Source organism: Passer domesticus, chromosome 1 (genome assembly GCF_036417665.1).
Source record: "Passer domesticus isolate bPasDom1 chromosome 1, bPasDom1.hap1, whole genome shotgun sequence".
NCBI lineage: Eukaryota > Metazoa > Chordata > Aves > Passeriformes > Passeridae > Passer > Passer domesticus.
This window is the reverse complement of record NC_087474.1, coordinates 43219658-43237533: the sequence shown is the minus strand read 5'-3', so window position 1 is coordinate 43237533 and position 17876 is coordinate 43219658. Positions and strand designations below refer to the sequence as shown.

The following is a 17876-nucleotide window of genomic DNA, read 5'->3' as shown; positions in this document are numbered from 1 at the left end:
ATAAATGCTGTTTTCGCTTCTGGAGTTGGAGTAGTGTGAAGGTGTGTAAGCGCAGGAGCTTGAACTGCCTCTGCCTGCTTCAGTGTTGTTCTTACTACTTCTCTCTGGGGAATCTCTGTTGATGGAAAGAGGGCCTTTGCTTTGCTGTAAAGACATGAGAAAGAGAACAAAAGAGGAAAAAAAGCCAGAAATATAGATGGCATTTAAAGAAAGGAAAAGGGAGAATCCTAGAGGGGATAAGGAAAGAAATACTTTTTTTGGGAGAGCAGAATAGGACTTCATTTGTACCGTGATTGAAATTGGATTGTGGCCTGATGTTTTTTAACTGATTATTCTTTGTGCCTTCCAAATTCCCTGCTAAGGTAAAATGAAAGCTCCTTTTCCTTTCTCTTGGGGAGATGAAAGGATTTTAGTTTTATTTTGAGAAGAAAGGAACGGTTTTCTTTTTTGCCTTGATATCCCTCTTTTTGCTTACAGTGAAATATGCTGGGACTTTTTTCCCTTTTCTTTTGTGTGCTTGAAAGCTTTAAAGCCTTTTTTCCTTTTTTGTTTCTTTAATGTTTTGTCATACTATGGGTTAGCCATCCACGAGATTTTCCTACTCTAACTTTAATTGCAACATAAGCAGCTTATCAACAGGTTAGTATAACATAATTTGTCCATTAAAATCAGTTATTTGAATTTCTATGTTTTCTTAATGTCCAGCCATCTTTCGGCAATCACGGTTTGATGCTTTAGTCTTTTAATGATTGTGACTTTTTTTTAAAATTTGTTTTCATCTGGAAGGTCAGAAGTATGAATGTGCCAAAAAGTGGAATGTGCACTGTGTGTCTGTGCAGTGGTTTTCTGACAGCATCAAGAAAGGCTTCTGTCAGGATGAGACAATGTATAAAATAGAGGCTGGATCAAAACTGAGTAATGCACCCAGTACCTCAACACCTACCAATGACACCAGCAAGCCTACTAGTAAGTAAGATATTTTAAAATGTGTTTCAATAAGGTAGGAAACATTTGTATGAAGGAGGAAGAACTATTTTGAGATGAGTAAGGTTCTTGCTTTTATAAATGGTGGTTTGATGGTTTGGGTTCTAGATTCAGTTTAAGCTTAGAACATAACAGATTGCTTTTATGCACACTGAATATTCCAGCATGTGTAGACTTGAAATGTGTGGATGGTTGATAAAAAAGTAAACTTGAATTAGGTGTATGATTATCTGCTTGAGAACCAGTGGTGTATATCTGTAAGTCCTACAAAAGCACAATTGTTCGTAGATTTATGTTTAAAACAAGTGTTTATAATGAGTTTAATCTTACAGCAGTCTTAGGGGTGGGGGGGAACAAATAAGTTTTTGTTAATATTTTTCTATTTAATTTTTCTATATACACTTACTTTTATTTATTCCATGCTAATAACAGAAGGACAGTTAAAAGTATTTTGTAAGGGCACATGCTAACCTAAAAGATACAGCCAGCTTTAACGTGCTTCCACCTTTTGCTGGCTCCACTAAAATTAGCGTTGATTTCTCTACAATAAAGAGTCTTGTTTAGTTTAAAAAGTATTTCTGCTGGGTGTCCACAAAACTGGAATAAGAGCTTTGAAAACAAGTCTCATTGGCTGCTGTGTCATAGGTGCATCCTTTAGGAAATAAACAGAAGATGTATCAGCACTCTTTCTAGTAAGATTATGTTCAATCTGTGTGTAAAGAAACCCCTTCGTTTAACAAAGATTTTGCTTACCTAGTATTTTTCGTTCTTTAAGCTTTACATTTCCTTATAGCACCACAAAATCCTAAGTGGCAAGTTTGTATTTTCTGCAGTGAAGCAGCAGAGAGAGCTGAGCCAAATCTAATGCCTCCTTTTTTAATTTTATTTTTATTTAAAGGTCATGCCTTTTCGGATGTCAGCCACATTTCCAATATAAATTTGAGTGGAGTTAATGAAACTGCATGTAGTTCAGCTATGAGCAGCAGACTGGATCCTGTTTCTGATGAGCTGGAAAACCTGGACATAAGTTCTTTTCAAGCCGCTGAAGATCTGTTAGATGGGTGTCGGGTACGTTTAATGGTGTATACTTTGAAACATTCAGTTTTAACAATGCCAAAGCAGCTATGTTGAAGCACTGTTACTTTCTGCTTGAGTAAATAATTTCCATGGTCAGCAACAAATACCAGATTCATTTTGTGTCCATGTGCTTGTTGTGTGTCTACCTATCTGTGTGTGACTATAATTACATTAAGAATGTAATAGAAAAGTTTATATTCATAGGCATCTGTATTTAAACATTAGAGTGAATGGGTTCTAGAATTAGTGTGTGAGTTTATTTGGGTGGGGGTTTTTTGTTTGGTTGGTTTTTTTGGTTGTTGTTGTTTGTTTGGGTTTTTTTTGTTTATGCAATTTCAGGGGTTTGTTCCATTAGTAAACACTGACGCTTTGGTAGATTTATTTGCAAAGCTAAATTAATACATGCTTAACTTTTTTTGCTGCTTCTCAGAAGCTGCAGCACTACTTTCTGTGTTCTGCAGCAGTTGAAACAAATTATACCAAAACATTCTACTTTATTTTTTCTTGGGTTTTTTTTTTGTTTGTTGGGGTTTTTTTTACATTTTTGAGGCTTTATTTGTTGCTCTGTTCTCTTTATAGATCTATCTCTGTGGCTTCAGTGGCAGGAAGCTGGACAAGATGAGAAGGCTTATTAATTGTGGTGGTGGCGTTCGATTTAATCAACTTAATGAAGATGTTACTCATGTCATTGTGGGGGATAACAACGATGAGCTGAAACACTTTTTGGACAAGACGGCTCACAGGTTGTGATAACTGTATTGCTTAAGTCTAGTTACACCTTGTTTTCTTTCTCCTGCCACTTTTGGGGTCCCTAGCACAGAAAATGCATCAAACTGTTGGCGTGAGTTCAGCGAAGGGCCACCAAGATGGTCAGAGGGATGGAGCACCTCTCCTGCGAAGACAGGCTGAGAGAATTCGTTTGAGAAGGATTTGGGGTGACCTAATTGTGGTGGTCTTCCAGTACCTAAAGGGAGCCTACAAGGGAGGTGGAGAGGAGCTTTTGGCAAGGACATATAGAGACAGGACAGGGGGAATAGCCTTAAACTGAGAGAGGGGCGGTTTAGTTTAGATATTAGAAAGAAATTCTTTACTATCAGAGTGGTGAGGCTTCTCTGGTTGCCCAGAGAAGCTGTGGTGCCCCATCCCTTTAAGTGTCCAAGGCCAGGTTGGAGCAACCTAGTCTAGTCAAAGGTGTCCCCTGCTCATGGCAGGGGGGTTGGAACTAGATGATCTTCCAAACCATTGTATGATTCTTTGAAATCACATACTGATTTGAAAATACTAAGTAGTTCTTGATTTAAATGAGAAGACTTACAGCTAGTGGTGGTAAGTATGTCCCCATGTTCTTTTCAGTACTGTGTCTTGGGTAGCCATGGATAGAAAAGCAAGTGTTCTTATTGGTGAAAAGAGGTGTTAATGTGTGCTTATTAGTGCATTGAGGAGGAAGAACTTGGCAGTGCAGCAGTGGCAGATATAATTTATGTTATATGAAATGCTCTGCTTTCAGACTGAAGGAATTAAAGTCTTTTAAGACTTTAACTGGGTTGTAAATTGCCCAAAGCTTGCTTAATATGAGAGCTACAGACTTTGTGTGTGTATATATACTGTGTTTTTTGGTCTGAAACCTGCTGTGACTTGTTTCTATAACATTTTATTTTATAGGCCTCATATAGTGACAGTGAAGTGGTTGCTGGAGTCATTTGGTAAAGGTTGTCTGTGTCCAGTGGAGCACTATATCCCTCTAAACTACCAGCAGTTAGAGAATCCAATTTTAGAACAACCTGGAATGAAGTCAGTTTTTCCAAAAAAAACCAGTCTCTTGAAGAAAGATGCTATGAACAGTATAAAGCACCAGAAAACTGCTGAAGATGACTTCCTCTCTCAATATGTAGATAACTACTCTGCACTAGGTACGTTATAGGCTCAGCATAGTGTAGAAAATTTAACTGCTCATAATTAGTATTTGAGCTTGCATAATTTCCTTATTAGAAATTCATTCACATCCAGTATGTCAACTTCTACTTTGTGTTTCAAAATTCAAATTTAAATAGGCCGATACAGAACAGTTTTTAATTAAAACCTGGCTGAAAACAGCATAATCCTGTAATTTCTTCATTAAACTGTTTTGGGTTGTCTTTGATGGTCTTGTCAAACAATTATTATGCTTGGTTCTTTTTAATTTTTCTTCAACCTTTCAGATGAAGTTGAAAAACTAGCATCCTTCAGTGATGTGACAAACTCAACTGCCCAAGGAGAGAATCAACCTTCTGTCTGTAATGGGACTTTGGCAGAGTCTTCTGCACTGGCTGAAGGAGGCTTATTTTTCAGGAAGAGATTTCTTCTCCTGGGTTTTGGTGAAGAGGATGAGTCCTGCATTGCAGATATTATAAAGGAGAATGCTGGGGAAGTTCTGCCACTGCAGAGCAGAACCATTGCAGACTATGCTGTGGTACCTTTATTAGGGTGCACCGTGAAGGCAACTGTTGGTGATGTCGTCACAAATACGTGGCTGGTAAGGGAGTTACACTTCTTCAATTCCCAAATAAACAGGTATCTCTATTAGAAATTTGTCGTGTCAGAATGCAGTTCTTAATGGCTTAAATATAAAGATACTGAGATATCAGCCTCATTTCATTTGACATTTGCTAAATAAAAACCTTCATTAAAGCCTCTGCTCCTGTAGGGTGTTTTGTCGCCGTTAAATAGGACTGCATTGTCATGACCTAGGCTTATATGAGGTCTGACAGCATTCTGTGTAAATGAACTGTTGAGGGAGCTAGTTGACTAATAATGATTTGATATTTTTGGGTTTTTTTCATGCTTTTTATATATTTTTTAAATTTGTGGTAGAAGAGCAAGTCTTTATAGCTTTAAAATCAAAGAATGCTAACCATAGTTGGCAAGAGCAGGCCCATGATACAGACTACCTGCTGTTAGTAGCTTTTAGTATTAGGTAACATCCTGTGAAGTAAATCTATACAGACTCTCAGATCATGTACTGAACTGGAAACCTCCAGTTTTATGGGAACCTCCAGGGTTGGAACTTTAGTAAAAGAAAAGTTCTGAATAATGCTTCAGTATGTCAACCTTGACAAAATAGATATGGTCTAAAAAAGAGTTTGATCCAGTGGGAAGGAATTTGTCTCAGGTGTGATGATGGAAGCACATTGCTTATTGTTGAGTCCATAAATGCTGTTGTAGAGTTGCTGAAATCTTGTTGGCTTTGTTACTGTTTGTTTTGATTGACATTTTTGTCTTTTATCTTCTTGAAGATAACATGCGTGGAACAGCAGGCCCTTTTAGATCTCCGATCCAATCCACTTTTCACACCAGTCCTGGTAATGGAAGGAGCTACCCCTCTGGAAGATTGTGTTCTTTCTTTTAGCCAGTTCACGGGTGCAGAGAGAGACTCCCTTGCTTATCTGGCAGAAATGCTGGGAGCCAGGTACTTCTGTTGCAGTTTCTCCTTGTTCTTCAAGAGCCAATGTGTTGCCATTATGCATTTCTTCTGTACAGATACTGGAGTTAAAGCTTTTGAATTCCATCCATTTACAAAACCTGGTGCTGAAGCAATGAGACATCATTATATAGGTCTTTAATTTTGCTCTCTTCTAAGGAAATATGGTCATTACTCAGTCTAATTTCTACCAGAATATGCTCAGTCTCTTATTTCTCAGTAACTGAGTCTCAGTAACTTTTCACTCTGCTCATGAACCAATCAGTGAAAGTCAGGTTTTCAGATGTGGCCTTCCAAGTTGCTCTTTGCTTGTCTAGCAAAGGACCACTTCAGTACTATCTGGCTCTGCCTCATAAGCCTGGTGAACCCCATTTACTCTCCCAGCTCCTAAGAAATGGTGCTCTATTTGCTTAGAATTCACAAAAATCTTTGAAAAACTTTTAACAAAAGTATGTTTAGTCATGACATGGCAAAATAGTGTAGCTTTGAGTAAGTATCATTTGGTTTGGTTTGTAGCCTGTTTGAACTAAATTCTTTGCTGAGTTCTCAACCTTGGCATCTTTTTGCAAGACTGTGTCCTTGATGAAGAGAGAGACTGTAATATAAAGAAAACTGTTCTTCATTTGGAAGTGATGCTTGTTGACTCTGGAAGGGAAGCAAGCCTGTTCCATTCATCTTGCTGAAGAATGTTAGGCCCAGCGTAGGATTTGAAAGTAGGATTTTGCTGGAGGTTTACTGGAGTCTGAAAAATATTGTTTTCAATGCTGGTAGATGTGAAACATTACCGTGTAACATTTTTTTGTTGATATTTTGGGGGTTATTTGGGGGGTATTTGTGGATTTTTATCTTTTCTGCAGGTTAGGCTGTAAAGTGCAAAGTGGGTTGTCTTAAATATCTACATCTATTGGTTTTTCTTCTGTTGTGAGAATACAATTTATAATAGTATAAATGTGCCCTAGATTAATGCTGTTTATGAGTAAATGAATGTTTTATCAACCTAATTGCAGAGTCCAGGAATTCTTTGTGCGGAAAGCCAGTGCGAAAAAAGGAATGTTTGCCAGCACCCATCTCGTGGTGAGAGAACCCAACGGCTCCAAGTATGAAGCTGCGAAGAAGTGGAATTTGCCAGCAGTCACTGTAGCTTGGCTTTTGCAATCTGCAAGGACAGGAAAGAGGGCAGATGAAAGCAAGTTCTTGGTTGAAAATGCAGAGGCTGAAGGTTGGTTCTTAGCAAGTTAGGGGATATGATTGTGTCGTTGTACTGTTTGTTCACAATAAAGAAGGCAGGTGTGGTGAAATTTTCTTTCCTAACACCTTCAAAGTATTAGAGCTAAAGGATTCTTCCCAAATAAAAAGATAGAATTATAGATTGGTTTGAGTTTGCAGGAACCTTAAAGATCATGTAGTTCTAACCCCTTGCTGTGGACAGGGACACTTTCCATTAGATCAGGCTGTACACACAACCATGCTGTTGAGTTGTGATTATAGAAATGATATTGTGTGTTTGCTGCAAATCTAGTGGAGTCTTGTGGTTATCAGTCAGTTGGGATTCAAGCTTAGTGTCTCAACATTGTTCTTTTTGGCACATATGCTGTTCTGTAGCTTGCATGGAAATTTATGAATTTATGAGAGATCCATCTTAGGACTTCAGACTTGTTAGTCTGCTATTATTTGATGCCCCTCTCTTCAGTTCTTCATGGTTGCTGCTTAAATAAGAGTGTGTGGTGTCTGTGTTCAAACAAAAAAACCAGTTTACTTGCTTATGTTTTCTTTGTTTCTTTTAAAGATATGGAGAGTTTCATTACTCAGCTTAGCAAGACACCAGCAACTGTTAAATCTCCTGATTTGGAACAGCCTATTCATCTTCTTGAAGCTGGAAAAAAACCTGTGACTCCCCTTGATATCAACAGGTTTCAGAGTAAAGCTTTCCAAGCTGTAATCTCTCATCATACTGGGAAGACAACTCCTGTTGCACAAGGGGGACCACTTCAGAAAGAACCATCTTTAAATCTTGATACACCATCAAAGTTTCTTACTGAAGACAAGTTCTTCAAGCCTTCTTTTGATGTAAAGGTGATTTTTGCAAACTTTTTAGTTTGTGTGGCCAGTACTATTTAATATGTGCGTAAACTATAAACAGCACAGAAACCTGTGCTTTTACCCATTTTTATGCTGTTTACATACAGACTTTCCCTTTTGAACAAAGCCAGGAAAACTGGCTCATTTATATAGTTTAGTTAATAGCCTGTGGTCTAAGTTTATTAAATAGTAAGTGTTGTAATGTCCTTAGCTCCTTTGTGCTTATTGCACCATATGCTTGTGTGTCCTATACCTCAGATAGTATCCAGTCTGCATTCTCTGCATCTAGATAAATGTGACAAGGCACCTTGGAATTGCTGCCCATATTTGGAAACAAGCGTTGCATTTTCTGATGAAATGCCACTTTGATGGCATGTTTTAATGTAATAGCTTGAGAGCAAGGTGCAAGTACACTAAAGTAGTTGGTTGAGGTTAGGAGTAGCTGGGTTTGGTCACTGGCTTCTCAGAGGGCAGTGAACAGAGACATTAATAAACTGTTGTCTTCTTGTTTTGCTTCTGCAGGCTCCAGGATTGGGTTTGCCTTGTACAGCTTTTGTGCAGTGGACTACAGTTGCACTTGGTAGCTGTAGTTTGCTGTCCTGGTTTAGGAGTACAAAGTCCTACTGTATTTGTAAAACTTGCACTTGAGTGAGAGTTTTGTAAGGTGTTCATTAAAGGCAGTCAGTTTCTTCTTTTTGTTTGGTAGGATGCTCTGGATGCTCTGGAAACTCCTAGAGGTCCTGAACAAAGAACCAGGAAACTGAGCACGCCTCTCTCTGAAGTCATCGGCAGAAACTTGAAACTGGCACTAGCAAGCAGCACAAATCATGCAGCAGCTCTTACTGCCAGCCCTCAGTTGGCTGCTGCACAGCCAGAAGTGGTAGGAAATTTGGGGGTTTAGTTACTGGAGCATAGGTTTAATTAAGAAAAAGCTTTATCTTTTGAGATTTAAGTTACAAAGGAATTTGTGAATTGTTATTTGTGATAAATGCATATGATCATGTGTTCTTCAATGACAGTTAAAGGAATGTAAGAGGAATTTCCATATGGTAGGCAAAGAATTTTAAAACCTTTTTCTACTATCTGCATTACTGTCTTGAATATTAAGCAGTTGCTAAGTAAAATGGCAAATAAATATGTATCAATTTAGACTCTGTAGTATTGGAATGAGATACCACACTTAAGAAATTCTCAGGTTCCAGCTAAACAGGGTTAGATATTTTGTCTTGGGCTGAAGTTTGGAGTTCTTTATTAATGCACGTGTCTTCTTTTCCTACCTACGTATGTGCTTAATAGGAGAAGAAAAGTGAGAGAAAACAAAAAGGTGTAGGAGGAAAGGGAGGATTTATGTATTGCTTGCCATATTAGTGCACTGTTTGCTGTTGGAGGGGCGAGAAAGCTAATGACCTCTGGAAAGGAAATGTTGCTACTTCTTGTTTTGTAGCTCCTTAGTCTTACTTCTCTCACTCCTCTATAGTGAAATACTTCAGTAGTGTCAGGTTTCATAATTTCTTCATTTCACTGTTCAGCCTGTGATGAAAGGAGTAGAGTATGTTCTAGGGAGACTGGCTGAATCTTTGTTTTGGCATTTCTAGTGCATGGTATGTTAATAATGCTGGGTTTTGAGCATGGGTAGGGGAGCATAAAAAATAGAGGAAGTGTGTTTATCTTACCTTTGTTGTCACTGTATATTTCACTACGTGCTCCACTAAATATTAAAATACTTTTGTTATTGATACAGAAGCCTTCTAATCATGACTCTCCTGTTTTTATCCCTGCTGCTTGACCAGGAAGAAGAGCCCAAGCCTCTAGCTGATGCTGTTATATATGTTAGTAAAAAACTTAGTAAGAGGCAAAGGGAGCTGAATGCAGTAGCAGCTTCTCTTGGAGCAGACTACAGGTATTGGCCAATACAGTGACTTCTGACCTTTTGCACTGATGTGAATTTTAATAACTTTGAGTCTTTGCAGCCTATTATGCCTTTTACTGCAGATAAACATTACATTTCACCATCCTAAACAACGTTAAAGTTATCTACTTGTAGTGTGAAATAAAGCCATTTTTCCCTGCCACTTCCCCAGTCCCTGTGTTCTTTGTAAATCCATCTCAGAAAGACTGTTTGTCCAGAAGTCTTCCTGAACTGCAGATTTTTTTTTTTCTCCTTTGATTTGAAGAAATGTAACTTTTGGATGGTGTAACATTTGCTTTATATTTTACATTTTGAATCTAATGTGAATTTGTCTATGTTTCTCCTTGGCTCAAAAAAAAAAAAAGTTATTTTCTATATTGTAAGCTTGGCTAAAGTCAGTGTTACTGATTTTTTTAGTAAGTGTTATTATTCATTATGTGAAGGAGGTTACCCTTATGATTGGTAGTACCTTAGAAATGCTGAGGATACTTGGATCAGATAGAAAATACTTGTTTTTATCAGTGTAAAAATTAACAGTCCTCATTTTTGTTTATTTTGAGCTTCAAGGATCAATATTTCACTTGCAGTTCAATATGACAACAAAAGAAAAGCTCTTGTCCTAGATCACAAATCCTTTTCAGAAACTATTTTAAAATTCCACCAAAATAAAAAACAAAACATAAAGCAACACCTATACTTTCCATATGTTTATCCTATTTAATTTTATCTTCTTCAGGAATGCTTTCAAAACACATTCAAGTTGTGCTATCATGAAACTGAATGCTGCCTTTCTGTCAGAGCAAGTGGGCTCAGTATTTATTGAGGCATAACAAAATAGGCAAAACTACTTTAACTTGAACAAGAGACAGGACAATTTTTGAGCTGGATTTATGATACTTTTTGATGTTTGAAATTCCATCTTCAAGTTGTATTTTATTCTCTTTTCCAGATGGTGCTTTGATGAAACAGTAACACACTTCATCTACAAGGGCGGACAGAATGATAACAATAAGGAATACAAATCTGTTAAAGAACGGGGTATACATATTGTTTCAGAACATTGGCTTTTAGAGGTATGAAGCTTGTTTTGTTCTCTATTTAAAAGTAAAGGGAAATGAAGGCTTAAAACCAGTTATATGGCAGTGGGTTTCCTGTATGCATTTATACTAAACATGTATAAGGACTGATGTGTTGCATCCTGCTTTAAATTAATAAATTGAGTGATCTGTTTTCACTGATGTACATTTACATTGTTCTCCATAAGGAGAAAATAAATTCCACTGAACACTTCTGCTACATTTTTCCCAGAATAGCAACCACGTTTTCCCCTTGTGTGAAGTACTTCTTTTGACAGTGTTTTTATTGTACTTTTCTTATGTTTAGGTGTGAAGTTTCTTTTATCTTAGTCAGTTCCTCATCTTTCTCTTATTAACTCATGTTATTGCAGAGTGCCCGAGAATGTAAACGGCTTCCTGAATCTCTCTTTCCTCACACTTACAATCCCAAAATGAGCCTGGACATCAGTGCAGTGCAAGACATCAGGCTCTCCTCCTCCTCCAGTAAACCTCTTTCAACTGGAAAACCAGCAGAGGAAAATGAGGTATGATGTGTGATAGCAACATGTGTTCCATGAAGTGATTTGAATTCAGTTAATAGTTATATTAACATAGTAATAAAAACTTTTTTATAAAACATAAATACTTAGTCAGCAATGTCCTGAATTAGGTTAGCTAGTCATTAATAGTAGCTATTGCAGATGTTCTGTAAGGTTTTTCTGCATTTGTAAAATTCATCTTCCAGGATGATGGAGGAAAACTCATGCATTTCAGTATTTGCTTTCCAGATTTGAAGAGATAGATGTCTTTTCTTTTAGGTAGTGGTATCCAAGGTGTGAACTTGCTTTAGTAGATATTAAGACTGCAGAATTGAAGTTGTCATCCATGCTACTGTTCACTGTTCTACTGTCATTGCAGTAGCAGAAAGGATAGATTTACTCTAACGCAAGATTAATGATCTTCAGAATTTATACAAGTGTCAAACATGGTTAAAAAGAAAAAAAAAAGAGTGTTTGAGGAATCTACTTGTCTTAATTGGTTTTAGATTATTCCAGTGGATGAAGATGATGCTGAAGATGATGTAACTACTGACCAAATTAAGGAAACAGTCACTGTAGAGGAAGAGCAAATTGTAGCAAGTGAATCCAAAGGAGGTAAATGTAAATCACTGTTTTCAGATATTTATGGACTGTCAAACTATCAATATGAGCCTTTGCAGTTCAGGTGCTGAATGCGAAGATCTGGAAACTTTAGGTAGCAGATTAATATACTTGTCAAGTACAGCTAGCTTTTATTGCTGCTGGATGCCAGCAGAGGGTTTTCCTTTCTATTTTAAAGATCTTGACATCTCATAAGAAAATCATGACCAATCATTGGAAGATACTTAATTGCCATTTCTGTGTTTTTAAAACACTGAAATTCATCCTTAATGTAACAGATTTTTGGTTTGGACTATATATTATGTAATTAAATGTGTTATTGTGGATCTAAGTTAGATTGTGTGAGGAGATTTCTCCTTGTGTCTAAGAATAGGTAACTTAGGGCATATATTTCCCTTGATATTCTTGCCCAAGTACTTTTCCTCTTTTTAACGTATAGTCTTTGTTCTGGTGGAGGAGGGAGGTTGACTGCAGTTGTTCACTTTTCACTTGTTTCAGTATAAGAGTTGTGATATTACAAGTTTTGTTTCTTCTCTTAAGTTTTAACTCAAGCACTAGAAATGAGGGAGAACTTCCAAAGGCAGCTGCAGGAGCTCATGTCTGCCACATCACTAGTGAAACCACCAGGGCAAAGAGGTTCCCTTTCAAGGAGCAGCTTTGATGGCTCTCCAGCCACTCCTGATAGCGCACGGTCTGTGCGAAATGGCCGCAGTAGGGTCTTGGAAGCTCTAAGGTATGGACTTGTATTTAAACGTGTCTTGTTTTGTCCTTGCATGTATTTAGACATTCATTGAAATTTGAATAGGTCTCCAGGGTTTTCAGATGTATTGTCTGTTTTTACTGATGTGCTTGAGTTGCTTCTCCTGCAATTCAGAATCTTTAACTGGCTGTGCTAGGTAAAGTCAGAATATTTAATACCCACTTAATCCATAGTGGGTATCTTTTGTTTTTTGTAAAAACCAGAATAGTATGATTGGTTTTAATGTTCAGGTTCTGAACTGGCTTATTTTCTTTCTCTTCAGATTCCTTAGTGTTCTTATAGCTTTTGAAGAAAGTGTGTATGAATGCTTACATAGGCGATAAAGAGGTAGTAGGCATTACTGCAGAGCACCTCTGTGAATGTTTCTTCTCTTATTTTTCTTTTCTCTCCAAATGGAGAATAGGATTTGAACTCCATCAGTACTGATGTGCAGTAAGACAGTAATGGAACCATTGCAAAATAATTCATTTAGCTTGGTGCCTATTTTCAAATAAGTAGGCTTAATAAGGAGTAAGGTATGGTGATTTTATAATCACTTATTAATATGCACATAATAAAAAATATCTACTGGTATTTTGGGTGCCCATTTTCAGCCAGGCTGACACTTGGGTTCATAAAGCCAAGGTGCTAGAATAGCTTCTATACTGAGATTTTCCCCTTTCCCAGCCATAATTTCTAATAATGAGGTCACTTGGGTTCTGCAGTTGTTGTGATCATTAACACATTGCCTTCTAGAATGGAAGTCTTCTGTAAAATGAGTCTGTAAGGTGTCTTGGTTTTTCCCTTAGGCAGTCCCGCCAGGCACTGGCAGATATAAATACAGAGCCATCCCAGAGTGAGCAGATCATTTGGGATGATCCTACTGCAAGGGAAGAGAGAGCAAGACTTGTCAGCAACCTTCAGTGGCCTAATAGTCCCTCTCAGTACCTCGAGCAAGGTCAGAGTAACACCAATAAGAACATGGATGAGTCTGCCCTCAAAGGATTTGTACCTGATGCAGAGATGGCTGGTACAGGTAAAATTACAAATGCAATGTCCTTGTTTTGTGCAACAGCATCCAGTTGGTCTTTGGGACTTCTAAAATACAGTAGCATTTGAGTTCTACTTACAAAAAAGTGAGCCTTGTTGGCATTTCTCAAAGGCCAAGAATACAATTTCACATCTTTGAGCTACATTATGTGTTACTGTTTTTTTAAAGAGAAGCTTTCCCATTTATTAGTAATCAAACATCAAATAGACAAAATATTCAGTCTAATATTAGTTTTAATATTTACTAAAAATAGACTGCTGTGGCTCCAAAAAATGCCCACAACTTGAAAGACTTAATAAAAATTTCCAAGTTGTTTTGGTTTCCTTTTTTTTTTTGAACCACAGCTGGTTTCCAGGTAACCCCTCAGGTAAGTATGGTGGAATTCTAATGGGAATACCATAAGCAAAATCTTTTCCATTATAGTGGAAATATTTATAGGTGAAAAATTTGAGTACAAGATTAACTCACAGACCCAAAAAACCAAGCTGTGTCAAGCTGCTGATGGACATGCTTGGGTCAGGATTTGGTAAATATACTTTATTTATGTTCCCTGTTCTTGAAGTCTAATGTCTGTTGCTAGGATTAAGGAAGCAACACACCTTTACTGCCAAAACCAGATGTTTTTTCATCTAATTTGCTTTCTTTCTGTTCTGAGATAGCAGAATCCTTTATTTCTCTCTCCCTGCTGCCACCTACTCCTTCACTCAGTCTACTTGCAGAATTTGTGGCAGCAGTCTTCCTGAAAACTGACCTTGTCCTAGAGGAGGTTAAAGAAAATTAGATAATTCCATGCAACAGGTTTTTGTTTCAACCAAATCAGTGCAGTTTAGCCAAAGAAATGAGATAATTTGAGGTTTTCAAGATTTTTTTTTTTTAAAGCTAGGCATTCAGGGACATGGTTGCAGTATTGGTATTGGTGGTTTGTGATATAAGGAAGAGCATCTTTATGAAAGGCAGGTGAAATACAACTGTACATGTTGTAGCAGCAATTGTGGGGATTTTTTTTATTTTTATTATGTCTTTTACTTTATACATAATTATATTCTACCAAAGGCAAGTCATGCAATACCACTTTACTTTCACAGCTGTTGCTGAGGCTGGGCATGGAGATGTGGTTGAAAATCTGAAGATTCCCATATGCAGAGATCCTGAAACACCAATTAAGGATAACTTGATCCCTACTCCACAGGCCCCCAGCATTGCTTTCCCCCTGGCTAACCCTCCTGTGGCACCAGAGCCCAAAGAAAAGGTTTGTCAAACAGAAAGATATTTATGATGATTTGTGTTCTGAGAGATGCAGTTATACTTAAAGAAATTTTGAATTTGATGATAAATATAAAATGTGCAGATCTGGATTTAAAATCTTGAGGTGGATTACTTTTTTGTAGTTCTAGTCTCTTTTTTCTGTTACTTTGAATACTCCCCTTCCTTTGACATTTTTAACAAATAATATTTGCTCAAAAAAATAAAGCTTGTTTGTTTAGACAAATGAGGCTTTTTGTCCCATTAGTTAGTGCTGGAATGCTAAGGCAGGCTTTGGAGTGAAGAATTACTGTGTGTACTACTTGGAACTCCTCCAGCTATGTTAGGATGACAGAAAAAAATTAGGCCTTTGTTTCTTTGGTGGTATCTGGAATTTTATGTTTAAGTACAAATAGAAAATTATTTTCTGCCAAAACCTGGTTTAAAAGTCTGGTTTATTTTGAACTTGAAAAGGGAAAGTGAGCTTATAGTCGCAGTATGTCACTTGAGGCTCAAAGTTTCAGCAGTTGTGTGTCTTCAGAGGCATAGCGTGTCATCTTATTGGAAAGGCCCTCAAAAAATAGAGTATTCTGACTTGACAGAAAGTGAATGAATGAGGCAGCATGATAGATCAGTGTTGATTTCTTCATGTGTTAAACCTGGCATTCCATGGATGTGAATGAAGGATTACTTGTTATGACAGATTAGTTCAGCTGTGCCCTGAAGAAAGGGGGAACCAAGAGTTTCAGCAGGAGCCTGAGGATGATATGATAAGATCCAAGGTTTTTGTCTAGTGACTGACAGTTTGGTTCTGCTTTTTCTAGCTAAAAGAAAACTTAATATATAAATAACCCAGAATATTTGGCAGAGAAATAGTCAGCTGTCAAACTAATCGTTCTGTCATATTTTCAAAATCTGTTACTGTATTTCTAGGTTGTTACTGAAGATGAGAAGGCTGATGAAAAAACAGAAAAAGTCCGTAAATTTCAGCTGTCTTCTCTTAATCCTCAAGAAAGATTCGATTACTGCCATCTGATTGAGAAATTAGGTACCAGATATTTGTGAAATGCAAAGAATACTATGTGTCTGTATGTGTCTGCTCAGCTGTGGCGTGTTGGGGAGAAGAAAGGGCTTCTGTTAGTGACTCGTCAGATTTGAGGTCTGACAAATTTATGGCTTTCTGTGCTTGTGAGCAATTCTTTGAATATAGTGTTATTATTATGTGAGTGATCAGCTTTGCCATAAAACAGCAATGGTTTTGTCTTCTGATAGTTTTCTTTTAGCTGTCTTTACAACAGCCTCGTTCTTTACTGTTGGGAATGTCCAGGATGGGCTCTCTTCTGGTGTCTCTCATTCCTGTCTGTGTTGCTGTGGCATTTTACACAGCCACTCTTTCCTGTCTGCTTCTCCCTCCCTAGCAGCTTCTGCCCACGTCACTTCAATGACAATACTCTCCATGTAAATTAGAGCTGAGTTTTTGTCTGAATTCAAATAATTCTTACTTTGAGGTGATTCTTTCTGCGTGCAGCATGACGCTTGAATAATTTGAATGCATTTCATTCCTCACTTCAAGGTGGAATAGTACTTGAGAAACAGTACTTTGATGCGAGCTGCACACACATTGTTGTGGGACATCCTCTTCGGAATGAGAAGTTCTTGGCTTCGATGGCAGCTGGAAAGTGGGTGCTCCATCGTTCCTACCTGGAGGCGTGTAGAGGAGCTGGCTGCTTTGTTCAGGCATGTCACCCTAGCGCTAGGACATGAGTGTGTTTTACTTTTTTGCAAGACAACTTCACAAAACCAATTGCTAGTTTAGGGTGCCCAAGCCATGGGAATTTTAGAGAATCCAAAATCTGAGCAGTTTTTGGCCAGCTTTGTCTGAAAACAAGTCCTGCACCAAACTCCTGATATAAGATAAATGAAATACCTATGCTTTTTATAATTGTTTCTTAAAATTGAGTCTTTGAATACCTTTTGGTAAATTCTCACTGTTATCAGCTAAATTTACATGGCTCCTGTTAAACCAGGAATAAAATCTTGATTCTTTCAATAAATGAACATATATTATTTTTTAATAATTTCATTTTATAACCATGTATGTAAATATTTTTTAACTCTACCTCTTCCAGTGCCTTCCTAACTGTCTGACTCCTGGGTCAGACAGTTCTTTTACATTGATCAGGCTAACTTTAAAGTAATCCTGTAGTCTGTTTCATATCCTTATATATTAAAACTAACTTTAATTCTTCTGGAAGATACTGCAGAGATGCAATCAGTGGTATCTAGTGTAGTGAGATGCTTTGTTTTGCTGTTGCAGTCTATTGTAGATATAACTGCAAGAGGAATCAGGTTGTGTGCAAGACTTGATGTCACAGATAACATGAGTTAATTTAAATAAACATGTGCAATTCAGAGCCATATCTCTAATTTTACCTATAACTGTTTTGGCTAGATAAAATCCATATATATATATATAGCTAGAGTGAGATTTGTTTCAGGTTTTTTTAGTTTCTGTTTTTGGTGTGGGTTTTTAAAATCTATTTTCTGCTGGTAAAATTGGCAGGACTGTTTTGTGATTCAAGCTTATGATTGTTTCAGGAAGAAGACTATGAGTGGGGAAGTAACTCCATACTTAATGTTTTGTCTGGAATCAATGTGAACCAGAAGAAACTAGCACTGGCAGCCATGAGGTGGAGGAAAAAAATTCATAAAGGGAAGCAAGAAACAGGTGTTGTTGAGGTATATAGATACTCCTGTAATGCAAGCTGTACAGTGTGGATAGACAGGACAGGGATTGTCTCCAAGAAACTAAAAACTTCACTGTCAGGGGAAGGTTCTGTCTTGTTATCAAGAACAAAATGTCTTGGCTTGATACATTCTAGTTAAGTAATTTTGTTTTTAAAAAAGTTTCTGTGATGGTATATTAAAGCTCTCTTAGTATCCTCTGAACCAGTGTTCATGTTTTCCAAAGCTGGAATGTGGCTACTTATGTACGTAAATGTCCCTCAGCCATGAAGATGATTGTTCTTCAGAGCTAACCTAACTCAGCTCTGCTAGGAAACCAAAACTGGTTACTGGTTTCTTAGTCTTTCAGTGAGATTTTTGGAAGTGAGACTTGAACTC

At 37.4% G+C, this 17876-nt stretch overlaps 1 protein-coding gene across 5 annotated transcripts in view; it reads left to right on the top strand.

Annotated features, from left to right (window-relative positions):
* The window catches only part of TOPBP1 (DNA topoisomerase II binding protein 1), a 32968-nt gene that overhangs the window by 2892 nt on the left and 12200 nt on the right, over nucleotides 1-17876 (top strand). For 3 of the 5 annotated variants that reach the window (XM_064416476.1, XM_064416466.1, XM_064416488.1), the window contains 19 exons: nucleotides 787-966; nucleotides 1883-2052; nucleotides 2641-2804; nucleotides 3724-3971; nucleotides 4260-4573; nucleotides 5334-5506; nucleotides 6526-6737; nucleotides 7305-7591; nucleotides 8304-8477; nucleotides 9379-9497; nucleotides 10456-10579; nucleotides 10954-11106; nucleotides 11607-11715; nucleotides 12262-12454; nucleotides 13270-13496; nucleotides 14597-14760; nucleotides 15687-15801; nucleotides 16327-16490; nucleotides 17352-17492. In XM_064416476.1, coding sequence (XP_064272546.1) covers nucleotides 787-966; nucleotides 1883-2052; nucleotides 2641-2804; nucleotides 3724-3971; nucleotides 4260-4573; nucleotides 5334-5506; nucleotides 6526-6737; nucleotides 7305-7591; nucleotides 8304-8477; nucleotides 9379-9497; nucleotides 10456-10579; nucleotides 10954-11106; nucleotides 11607-11715; nucleotides 12262-12454; nucleotides 13270-13496; nucleotides 14597-14760; nucleotides 15687-15801; nucleotides 16327-16490; nucleotides 17352-17492 — 3431 coding nt within the window. Of the gene's footprint in view, nucleotides 1-786; nucleotides 967-1882; nucleotides 2053-2640; nucleotides 2805-3723; nucleotides 3972-4259; nucleotides 4574-5333; nucleotides 5507-6525; nucleotides 6738-7304; nucleotides 7592-8303; nucleotides 8478-9378; nucleotides 9498-10455; nucleotides 10580-10953; nucleotides 11107-11606; nucleotides 11716-12261; nucleotides 12455-13269; nucleotides 13497-14596; nucleotides 14761-15686; nucleotides 15802-16326; nucleotides 16495-17351; nucleotides 17493-17876 lie in introns of those variants that run through there. The other 2 variants (XM_064416487.1, XM_064416489.1) reach the window with 2 other exon arrangements.